Source organism: Pagrus major, chromosome 9, assembly GCF_040436345.1.
Source record: "Pagrus major chromosome 9, Pma_NU_1.0".
Classification (NCBI taxonomy): domain Eukaryota; kingdom Metazoa; phylum Chordata; class Actinopteri; order Spariformes; family Sparidae; genus Pagrus; species Pagrus major.
In genome coordinates, this window is record NC_133223.1 from 18,748,994 (window position 1) to 18,761,488 (window position 12,495).

The 12,495-nt window shown below is 37.7% G+C and overlaps 1 protein-coding gene across 1 annotated transcript in view; it reads right to left on the bottom strand.

The window, feature by feature from the left end:
• Positions 1-7,774: 7,774 nt before the first annotated feature.
• scn1laa (sodium channel, voltage-gated, type I-like, alpha) overlaps positions 7,775-12,495 on the bottom strand; it is a 32,325-nt gene continuing 27,604 nt past the window's right edge. The window contains exons 21-26 of the mRNA XM_073473142.1: positions 11,019-11,291; positions 10,804-10,857; positions 9,670-9,810; positions 9,439-9,543; positions 9,062-9,332; positions 7,775-8,949 (exon numbers count right to left, since the gene is read on the bottom strand). Of these exons, the coding sequence (XP_073329243.1) occupies positions 7,775-8,949; positions 9,062-9,332; positions 9,439-9,543; positions 9,670-9,810; positions 10,804-10,857; positions 11,019-11,291 (2,019 nt within the window). The remainder of the gene's footprint in view (positions 8,950-9,061; positions 9,333-9,438; positions 9,544-9,669; positions 9,811-10,803; positions 10,858-11,018; positions 11,292-12,495) is intronic.

The window sequence follows — 12,495 nt, forward strand, 5'->3', positions numbered from 1 at the left end:
ACAACCATTTGTTTATACGGTCTCTAAATCCCGTGTCAAACATTTATTTGGTGAAGTTTGTCGGGCGATGTTTGGCAAGTGTAAGGCGTCTAAGCCTGGTGCGAAGCCTGACAGACGAAACTCAGGGTGTTTGACGTACACAGGCTCCATCTTTAAATGTGAGTCTTGCTACTTTGGCCTGTTTATCTCCAGGTGGCGCAATCATACTTTTAGAAATTGTGAAATTACTACTATTACTACTACTACTACTATTACTACTACTACTACTACTAATAATAATAATAATAACAATAATAATCCCATGATAAGAAATTCAAATATTTTTTATTATTTTTTAATTTAGCAAGGAAGATTTTATAAGGTATCATGCTGTGGGTTCCAGGACTTATTGCATGCCAAAGTTAAACCTACTTTGAATACATGGAAATGACTGAAGGATTTCACTGGCAGTGTTTGGATTAATGTGGTCAGCAGGCCTGTTGTTGGACTGGCACTGTATTTGCCAGACCTACACAATATACCATTCTCAGGTTAGGAAAGACGTTCAAAGGTATGTCAACATCTTATTCTCATTTTTGTTTTGTTGTATACGACATGTCATTGTTCAGCTCATCCACACAACACAACAAGAACATTTGAAAATTTCCACCTATTAAAGGTGCAGTATGTAAGAATTGGCCACATGTCAAATTCATACCACAAACAAACCACCAGAGTAATGACTAACTGTTGCTGCCATTAGCTAGTTAGCTCAATTAGCCGTGCAACTAGCACCCCCATTAGCTGACTCTACCTGGACTGTGTGTTTGGAGTGTCATACCACTTTTCCACCAAAATTAAAACACAGGTTTTTTTAAACGCGGGTCAACCCGCATAAAATCGACTATTGACCCCATTTCCACTTCCTACAGGCAAGGCAGCTCATCTGTGATTTTTATCTGAAGCATCATGTTGTACGTCACTGACGTCATGTTTCACGTCACGAATGTGCCAGAAACAGTTGTAACAGAAGAGAACTGTTATTTCATCACATCCTGTTAATAATCTTAATTATTTTAAAATAAAACTTTTACATATTGCACCTTTAACACATCTTTACATTGTTTACCTTGTGCAGTGGAAAAATGTTTCCATCCAGCCAGCTGTAATTGGTGGCCCAGTGTTATTATGTAACCCGCATTGACTGTTAAGCATGAATTTGTGTTCATATGTCTACAGTGTTGAGTCCATGGCAGGAGCAGTCAGTGTCCAGCATGGGTGCAACTGTTCCAGGAGAGACTATTCTATGCCGTGTCAGATACTATTTAGCACTAGCTCTGGCACATAATCATTACTCTCTGCAGCACACATCAATGGGAGAGTAAATCAGGTTGGTATCGAGCTCTGAGCATGTGCAGCAATGGGAACTGTCTGTGTGCTCTATCACACAATTTGGCAGCACTGAAATCATATTGTTAGAAGTTATTTTTTTACCAGAAATACAAATGATAAATTATATTTTCCATTTAAATGAGCACTAGGTTGTTTTGGAGAAGAAATTCAAACTCACAACTTTCATATTTGCAATATTAATGAGTTAATAATGCAAATTCAGAAATATTTATTTTTCCATAACTAATTAAACAAGCTGTTCTCAGAGGAAAATAAGGTCCCCAGAACACTGTTTGAAGCTAGAAAGGCGGCAGGGTCCGCCACATATAAACAAAGTAAATAAGTATGAAATTGTGTTGCCCTTTAAGGTCAGTTTGTTTATTCAATTTGTTAAGGCATAAAAAAATTTTTTTAAAAAGTCAACTAAGATCTTTCTCTTCTGATTAAAATATCTTCCCCAAACCACATAGTGGTTAATATGAACTATTTTGTGTTTATTAATGCATTAATCCCGAAATAAATGATATTCAAATAATACTCATACAGAGTAGTTACATGGTAGATGATGAAGGTGTTGTACTTAGCAAAGAGCGATAAATACTGCATGTGTTGTTGCACTTACAAAGAATGCATTTGAAAACCTATTAGAGGATAGACTGTGGAATATGTATCCCATGGGACATGCTGCTATAGCATTCTAATGGCTATATCCATTGTGGTTTGTACAGACCATTATTGATCAAAGAGCCATGCCCAATGATACAAGCAGCTCACTTGCTAATGTCTGAACTCTTTTATTTCTTTTTCCATATGTGTTGCAATAAAAGAAAGTTGCTTGGAATTTAAAGGCAGAGATATTAAATTATCTTTTTAAACATACAAAATTATACTGCCGGCCAGGGTTTTATCTTTTCTTACATATTTGCTCCTGATGAAACAGAAATAGAAAACATGGAAGAATTTGTTCAGTCCTCAAGGTATGGTCTGTAAACTGTGGTCTTTGTGTGTTGTTGTGAGTTACTGAGGGAGTGGTTCACATGAACTGTGAGTGTATGTGTGTGAGTGTGTGTGAGTTAGTGGTTAAGATAAAAAAGCATGTGTGTGGGTGTGTGTGTCTGTCTATTAGCACACTGGGAAGGTAGGCGGGTGTACTCACCACTACCTTATCTAATGGGATTTTCCTCCCATCTATCTACAGCAAATAAAATTACAGAGCTGTTATGGGTGGCATTCTCGGATTTCTCTCTGAATTGTTTTTCACTCTGCCCCTCCATGCATGCCAGTGGCGAGATCCCGAGCCAGATAGACATCCTTTCACATATTACATGTCCACATATTATTGCCCAGCTTGCGAGACTCCCGGGGTGGGGACAGCAGACCAACTTCCGACCTTCCACCCTAATGCAGTCTAACGAGGGAGCTTGATGTCATGTTGCCGGGCAACCAGCAAGGAGAATCTGCAGAATCACTCTTGATTTACTGGTCATTAAAAAAAAAGGCAGTCTGTAACTCCACCTGTTGCCATCAGTGGAGCTGTGTGCTGGTTTCAGTCATTTCAAAGTACATTGGCTATCTTATGTGACATTATACGCAAAGATTTCTTTGCTATCTAAAACAGGTGCCCTGTTTGTCTCAGTTATAATGCCTTGGGTGATGAGAGCATGCTGGCAAATTCAGAGATAGCTCAATTGTTCTGCTGACTGATTGTCAGGAAAACAAGATGTGAGGGTGGGTGCGGCGCAATCATATCATCGCTGTGAGACAGAATGGCAGGAATAATCAGCACTTTGCCATCAGCCTCTTGTTTACTGCCTCCAGGATTCACTAGCCACAATAGGCACAAGCGATGTTGGACTGTAATGAATATTTGGACTGTTATTAATAATTAATAAAAATGTTCCACCCACTTAAGATGCTAATAGTTTCCGGCAGGAGCCACAAAGCACACTCAGAAACCAGATTCTTGCACAGATGTTTGCTAAAACATAGTGCACGGCGAAATGAAAATATTATAAACCTGCGAACATTTTCAGTGGAAGTTCCCTTTTCAGTCAGGAGTGACAAAAACATTTTGAAGAAATGTTTTGTCATGTCCCTCCAGATGATTTGAAGTCACACATTTGTAAGTGCTGTCAATATCTCAAGAGATTCCAGAGATCAATATAAGTTGAACCATTAAAGCTAAAGTGCTCATCACTTTTTCCATGTGAAATGGACACTGACAACTTCAACATTTCACAGGTTCGGAAATGACACTAATGCTGATTGCGGTTTGGTAGCTATCAGTATTGTAATAGTCATAAAGCTGGTATGCTTAATGCCTCTAAATGTGGTTAGCACTTTAGATCCATTTTTCCAAATTAAATCCCTCACTCGACTGGAAACTATCACGACAGCCTGATGACTAATCATCAGTTCCCATTCAACTATGGACAGGAATCGCTGCCTGCAATGATATGAATTTATCAAACACAGATGAAGTACAGCTGCTGGCTCCATAAAAAACAAAACTTTGGGAACTTTGGGAATGAAATAATGTAGAAATGACCAGAAAAAATACTAAGCTTAAGAAAATAAAAGATAATCTTTTGTAACTTTTCAAGGGTTTCGCTTCAAATTTAAAGAAATGTCAGCACTTTGCATGAGTAAACAAGGCAGATAATGCACCTGAGACAAACAAAACACACAACTGCAGAGGAGCTCCCTCCCCGAACAATGTGGATAATAAATGATAATAATTACAAACACTCTCAAATCAGCCTCTCTCATACTGGTCTAGCCGCTCTGAGCAATCAAATAACATTTTTGTTTTTATCTTGACTTAAGCAGTGTATTGCTGCCATACCAGAAAAGAAAAACGGATCAGTTGCAGGTTATAATGTGAAAAGTTTGTTATAACAAGATGTTTTTCACATTATAACCGGATATTTTCACATTACATTACAAACAAACTTTTTACAATGTAACAGGAAACATTTCTTGTCACAACAATATACTATTTATCTTGTTATAACGTGAAAATGTTCACGTTATTACATTTTATACATTACAACATGATAATTTGTATTGTTATAACAAGAAACTTTTCTTAGTATAACAATTTACCATTTATTTTGTTATAACATGAAATGTTTTATGTTTATGTATGACGCGATCACTTATATTGTTATAACATTAAACATTTCACATTTAACCTCATAATACAAATTGTATTATGAGGTTAAATGTGAAACGTTTAATGTTATAACAATTAATTATGTTACAACAAGAAAAATCATATAATGTTATAACAAGAAAAGCTACTTGTTATAACAATACAAGTTGACATTTTAAAATGTGAAACATTTTGTAGTAATATATAACTTATATTGTTAAAACATGTTGTTACGTTTAAATTGTTATAATACTAAGTAATACAAATGTAATTTTGTATTTTGTAACAACATGAGCATTTCTTCTAATGATGTGAAAATTTAATGTTATAACATGGAAACAACTTGTTATGACAATAAGTATTCCACTTTATTACGCAATACTAATCCCATTTTCTCCTTCTGGTGTGGCAGTAATATGCTTCTGTAATAAACAATGAACTGATAACAACATAGATCTCCAAGTTAATGTTAAACATAAGAAGTCAAAATATTTTGCTGAATGCAGCAAGATAAAAACAGAACCGTTATTACTGTAAGCGAGGATTTGAAGAGACAAAGAGACAGACATAAAGCAGCACCCAGTTTTACCAGATCATAGATGAAAACAGGGTCATCCTTACTAAGAAAACAAATGACAAAAGAAATACGCAATGACAGCAAAGAGCCAACCTTTGGGCAGTAAGTCTCACTCTGGGAGAATATTCTTCCTATAATACACTTTTAACCCCACTCATACAGTCAATTCAAAAAGAAAGACACAGTAATTCCATCAAACTGAACCCCACATACATAAAAAAAAACTTAATGTCTTTTACATAGCATGATAAAATAAATGCATGTTTTACGCATACTTGAGGTACATGTAATCTTTATTCTTTTGGCGTTTCAGTGAAATGAGTTATAAGAGTGTCTTGCATGCAGTTTAATTATACACTACAAGCATTATGCATATGAGTGATGGGAGATGTGAAATTCTGCCTAATCAAAACATTCTTTCCTTATGCATAAAGTATAGTGTTTTAATTACATGCACAATATACTTACATGAATGGAATTATACTTTAATAACATGGAACAACAGATGTAGTTGTGACACAGTTTAGGGTGGACGTCATAGCTATGGGAGGAACTGACAAAAGTAGCACAACTATAAAATGTAAACAGAAGTAGGAAACAGCCAAGGGCACATGAGAGATGTGTGATGCCATGTCCTTGAGACAGTCATTTAGAATATTCTGAGCCACCATTCATCCAACTTAGATATTTATCATGATAAAGCTTGAGAGGTAAACTGTAAAAAAACAAAACAAACACACAATACATAAAACTACCCTTTTTTCCAGTCACAATTTCCAAATAATACACAATTAAAGGTTGAATAAAATAAAGCTTAGAGTCATATAACATCACCAGTAATCAAACAGAGAGCTTTGTCTTACAAAGTAAAATGACCATCCATATAACAGTTTTTATGGGCATTTATATTTTTAACCTCACAGCTCTTGCTTTTTGCATCATGTCCCTGTCTGCCTGAATACAGCAGAATATGGAGAATATATTTGGTTTCATATCACAGGTGATAAATAATCATTGTTCCATAAACTCGATCATTTCATAATCATTACAGAACACACACTGAGATTCATCATCAAACTTAGCAAAGAAAGACAACAGACAAAATGAGGAAAAGGTAGACACATGAAGGAGACGTGTATTTGGGGGAAAACAAAAAAATTAAAGTAACGCTGCTGTCCAAAAAATAAGCAACATTACAGATCATCTCCAAGAGATTTGTAGTTAAAGGAGACATATTATGCTCATTTTCTGGTTCATAATTTTTTGGGGGAATAGATTTACTTGCTTTAATGCTCCAAAAACACATCAGTTCTCTCATACTGTCCAGAACTGCAGCACTGTATTCCCCCTCCGTCTGAAACGCTCTGTTTTAGCTCCTGTCTCTTTAAGGCCCCCCCCCCCCCGAATACCCAGTCTGCTCTGATTGGTCAGCTCACACACACCTGAGCCAGCACCACTAAAAAACAACAGAGCAGCTGTGCCAAATCAATAATTACATGCCACACTAGCTGCTAGGCATGAATTATGCAAACATGTGACAAGGTGACATAGTGTGATGTCACAAAGTCACGGAATGAAAGGCGGGACAACTGACGAGCCGTTTCAGGAGAAGTGTTTTTTGTAGGAGAGAGGAGCTTCTGTTGCTGCGGACTTGACGTTTTTACACCAAAAAGCATAATAGGTCTCCTTTAAGAGAGGTAAGCTATAACAGGGTTTGGTACAATGTGCAAACAACATAGGATTTATGAATTTCCAGCTTTTGAAAGACAAACCTTCAGTTGAAGAGTGTTTTTAGCACACTTTGATGACAAATATACACATACATTTGTACATAGGTAGCACACAGCAGACTGGGTTGAAGCAAGTGAATGATCTTGATGATTGAATAAAACTGAATGTGCAAAGTATTTCTGCCAAGTGTTCCTGCTCTCACACTGATAATTAAACGGAATCGAAGCACTCAACTGGAGGGTCGTGTTTCTGCAGTGTATAAAAAACAGCCATGTTCTGACGGTATACCTCGCATCATGAAGCATGATGGACAGGGAGAGAGCTACACCCTAGCATGCATAATCATGAAGAAACATTCATGCAGGTCTACATTTCTAGTTAACTGCGGCAACAGCAACATGGTCTCCTGGATTTGTCAAGTATTCTAAGTGCTATCAGTTAGCAAGACTAGCCTTGAAGCAATGTCGCTCATTGTATAGAGTACCCCTGAAGGAACGACCCTTTTGAAGAGTAAAAAAAAAAGTGTATAAAAAGTCAATTAACCAAACTATGAATTCTTAAAATAATAGCATTGAAAAATAAGTAGGTAAATTAATACAACAGTCAGTGATATAACAATAATTCAAGACACTGGATAGCAGAACTAGCTGCAATAGAAGTTAAAGCATTAACTAATGTGTCTGTTCAGAACACTTGCCCATCCCCACAAACAGCCAAAAGGCATCTTTACTCATGAACACAGCCAAAGTGGTCCCACTGCAGCCTGAATGAACCACTTCTCCATTTTAGGCACCAACCTTTAGACTCAAGTAAGCATGGTCAGTTTGGCATAGATATCCACATACTAAAGAAGAGAGTCCAATGGATGTCTAAGTCTCTTTCAAAGGTTGTAAACATTTTGTCATTAATTAAAATGTCTTTGTTGCATCTCCAGGATTCTTTTACATGTCTTTGCCCGCAACCTCCCTTTCACTTTTGTCTTTTTCATATTTGTTGTTTCCATTTGTTGTCACACTGTTACCCGGAGGTTGAGGTGCTGCTGAAGGTTCATTTCCACTTTTATCATCACCAGAAACCTCTTCGGGTCTGTCTGTGACAAGATCCTCTTTGTCGAGTGTTTCATCCTTTTGAATGTTATCACTGGATGTTTTCATGGCCATAAGAGCAGCATGCTTCCTTACATAATGTCTGAATGCTCTCTGGATGACAACGGCTGATGAGTCCTCATGTTTATGGCGGAGGGTAGTGGTGATGGGCTCATAGGACACTTTGGAGGGATTGGAGGCCATGAAGCGCTCCTCCATCTGCCCCCTTAGGATGTCCATCTCCCCACCCTCGCCCAGAACACGCTTTGTGAATGCAAACAGAATGTCCAGGCAGTGAATGCGATCACCACTCACCATGGGTAGATCCATAGAGATCAGTTCAATCTTGTTAGGCATGGCTATACGTAATGGTGGGTCCAGAGTATCTGCAAATTCTGACAGCATATTGTACTCAATAAACTGTGTTGCATGAGGATCAAACCGTTCCCAGACTTCATAAAACATTTCAAAATCATCCTCACTTAGTGGTTCCGCACTCTCCTCAGTCGCCACACCGAAGTTTTCCAGAATGACTGCGATGTACATATTCACCACAATCAGGAAACATATGATAATGTAGCTCACAAAGAAGGCAATTCCTACAGGAGGATTTCCACAGTCTCCTTTCACCAAACTGCCAGGATGCGCCGTGGAATTGCTGCAATCATCTGCGTGTTTGTTGAGAATGGGTCCTAGTAGGCCATCCCACCCTCCTGAGGTGGTGATCTGGAACAAACAGATCATGCTGTTGGCAAATGTCTCAAAATTGAAAAGGTCATCGATGCCCTCTTCCCTCTTGACGTAAGCAAAGTTTGACATGCCAAAGATGGCATAGATAAACATCACCAAGAACAGCAAGAGACCGATGTTGAACAAGGCCGGAAGAGACATCATCAAGGCAAACAAGAGTGTGCGGATTCCTTTGGCGCCTTTAATAAGGCGGAGGACTCGGCCGATCCGAGCCAGTCGGATGACTCTGAACAAGGTTGGCGAAACAAAATACTTCTCAATCAAGTTTGCGAGGAACACACCTAAGGAAAGAAAGGAAAACACAGTAAGCAAAAAGTAAACAACACGTGTATACTGATAAAATAAGTTATTTAAATGTATTTGAGCACCACAGTGAATAGAGATGAGTCTTACCAATGATCGACAGGACGACTACGATGAAATCAAACACATTCCAACCATTTGTAAAAAAATATTGGCGAAGCGCGATCATCTTCAGCAAACACTCTCCACTGAATATGACAATGAATACTAAGTTAATCTTCTGGAGAATGTACTCCTGTGTTTTCGACTGCTCATCAGTTTCCACCATCATGGTTACCATATTAAGCCATATTAGAACCATTATTACAATATCAAATGCTTGTTTTGTGGTGAAGTCAAAGATGTATGCTTGAATTATGTTCTGAAAAAGACACAAGGTGGAGAAACAAAAATACATTTTAGGTGCTATGAAACAAAGATCATATTTGGAATGCAGATTAGATGCTGTCACGATTTTAGTTACACACCGACGGTCTAGGAATAGGTTTTTGTGGTTTCTTTGACCCCAACTTTTTCATGGCATTATAGTATTTCTTCTGTTCTTCAGTCATGAAGATATCTTGACCTCCTAGGTAAAGAGGGGATGCAAGGAATGTTAAATCTCAGCAAAGGTGACAAGTAGATACCGCAGAAAGAGAAACTGATAGTAATTCTAATAAATGTTGCATTTCGGTTTACAAAGCAGATTTGATACTTATCTTTTTCTTTTGCTGATTGAAATTGTCTATGATGACACCAATGAAGAGATTGAGTGTGAAGAAGGCTCCGAATATGATGAAAACAACAAAATACATGTACATCTTCAGGTTGATTTCATACTCTGGTTGGTCTCCTAGCTCCTAGTGACAGAAAATGGAGACATTACTATGTTTAAATTATAATCCTGCAGATTTCAGTCCTTTGGATAGCGTTACTTTTGTGACTTGTTACGTTGCAAGATTACTGCCATTAAAAAGTAACTTGTCACATTACAGGGTTACCTAGTGAGAAAAAAAAATTGTTGGAGTACCAACAATGAAAATCCAGTTGCAATTTCTTGTACAAACTTTTTTAGTGAATCTCAAATAGGGGTGTCGCTGATAACTGGTATTGACAATAACCGTGATGAGGAAGATCTGGATAATTTTATAGCCGGGAAGTCAAGCTTTTTTGGCTTCATGTGCCACTGAGCAGCTTTCACAGGAATGAATGGGGCTCACCTCCAACACTGTGTCCTTGCAGTTAAATGTTAGCTAGCTAGTGTGTCGCATGGATCTGGTGTGTGGCTGCTACTCATTCATTTACTACCGCTGTGCAAAATCATGTGGAAACGGCAGACATCTATGGTTACATAGACTCTCTCTCCACCCCCTACACATGTATGACAAATGTTATCCATCTGACAAAAACAGACATAACACACAAAAAACAAAGTTAAGATGAATTTGACATGCACAGGTTTTGCTGTGGAGGACAGAAATGCAATCTCAATGGCGATTATGAGGATGCATTAAAAGTACCTCTATTGCGCTTTGCATCTAGTATTGGCAGGTTTAAGTTGCCTTCTGCTAGTGATTTGATATTAATGTGGCATGGAAAACTTCTGTCAGAATGAAAAGCAATGTATTCACATACAAAAGACAAGACGCTATGTATTTTATCATATAACAACATACAACAATATGTATTGTAGTTCTTTTGAATTTTTTCTTTTATTTCTTTTTATTAAGCCATTTGTAATTTTCCACTACTAACAATATCTAAATACAATAAATGGCTATTAATAGTATCAAAAACATGCAATGGTTCAATGAAAAGATCATAAAATGTAATTAACATGAAAATTTGATCACCTTTTTAGAGTCCACAGCAGCATACATGATGGGCATCCAGCCCTTGAATGTAGCCTGTATAGGAAAGAACAATATCCAGGAAAAATATTTTAGTAGCCCTATGATCTTTTTCATCAATTGCAATTTACCAACCAATACAATAACTAACATAAACAAGCCTAAAATTGCACACTTTTCGTAATTATCAAACACTTACAAAAGTTTCAGTTACTTACCACTTGCAGCAATGCCAGGTACCCCAAGGCAACGTTGTCAAAGTTGACTTTGTAGTTCTTCCAGCGAGCTTTGTTACCCAATGCTTCACAATCATTTTTATTTTTCACCATTGATATATTGAAAGGCTTATTTGTGGCCCTGTCAATACAGGAGTAGAACTTCCCCGCAAATAAATTGACTCCCATGATGCTGAAGATGAGCCAGAAGATGAGACACACCAGCAGCACATTGAAAATGGAAGGAATGGCTCCCAGCAAGGCGTTGACAACCACCTGTACACCAACACACAAACATAGCCTATCTGTACAGCAGGCAGAGATCAAATGATGTACAATAAATGTACACCACTGTACACTAATGGTAATGGTAAGAATAGGAAAACACAAGAATGAATGTTTCAGAGCCAACATACACATCAGCATGAGCCCAACACAGCCACGACTAACACCAAAGCTCAAATACAATGATAACTGTGTGGTGTAGGTGGGAAAAGAATCAGGAGAGGAGGCTGGAGATCAATGCTACTGTATGTATCTTAAAGTGGTTTAAGTGGGTCACAACTAAATTTTGGAGAAACATTGAAACAGAACACCTTGCAGAGGCAGGACGATGCCACAAAATTTGCTGACTGGAAACAGAAACATAAATAAAACATGAAGGAGTCATGTTAAAGAACCCAGCAAACAATATTCAAAACAATGAAATTATAATGTAAACTACTGGAGCCCGACTGACGCACATGAAAAGCTGTTCATGCAAATGAAGGAATACACTGGCTACCATGTGAGGAAAGACCATCGGCTCATCAGTGCTGTAAAGCTAGACCACCACAATATGAAAGCAGCTAATCAATACATGCTACATTGATTTCAGCAGCCGACTAACCCTCCCCCTCAGTTACATAAGTTGTCAAACCCTATTTAGACCATGCTTGCACAGTAAAATATTGTAATAATATGACATTAAACACTTTTTTCACACAGAGGCCATTTTCCTCTGACGTCACCCTCAGGGTGGGAAGCTCAAATGCTGGGAAAAAGTTGTGCTGCTCTGTTCCAGGCTGCAAATCGTATAAACATAGAGAGTCTGAAAAAAATCATTATCATTTCACAGCTGCTTGATGAATCAGCAACTGAAAAGCTGATGGATAGTGAACATCTGGAGGGACATCAGGCTATATTTCAAGGTAAAACAACATATTTGACCTCCCGTTAGCTAATGCTAGCATTCAACCACTTCTTAGCTAACATTACTGTTTGATTACATGTTTCCCTTCTGGGTTCAAATAAATGTGACCGAGATGTGCACTGATATTTTTATATTTTTGAAAATATTTTTGACATTCTTGTCGTAGCATGTAACACTATCAAATGGTAATGTTAGCTAGGTTGGATGCCAGTGGGTCAATTGGATTTTCCTTTGAAATATGGCCCAATGTCACTCCAGATTCTCACTATTCTATCACTTTTCATTGTC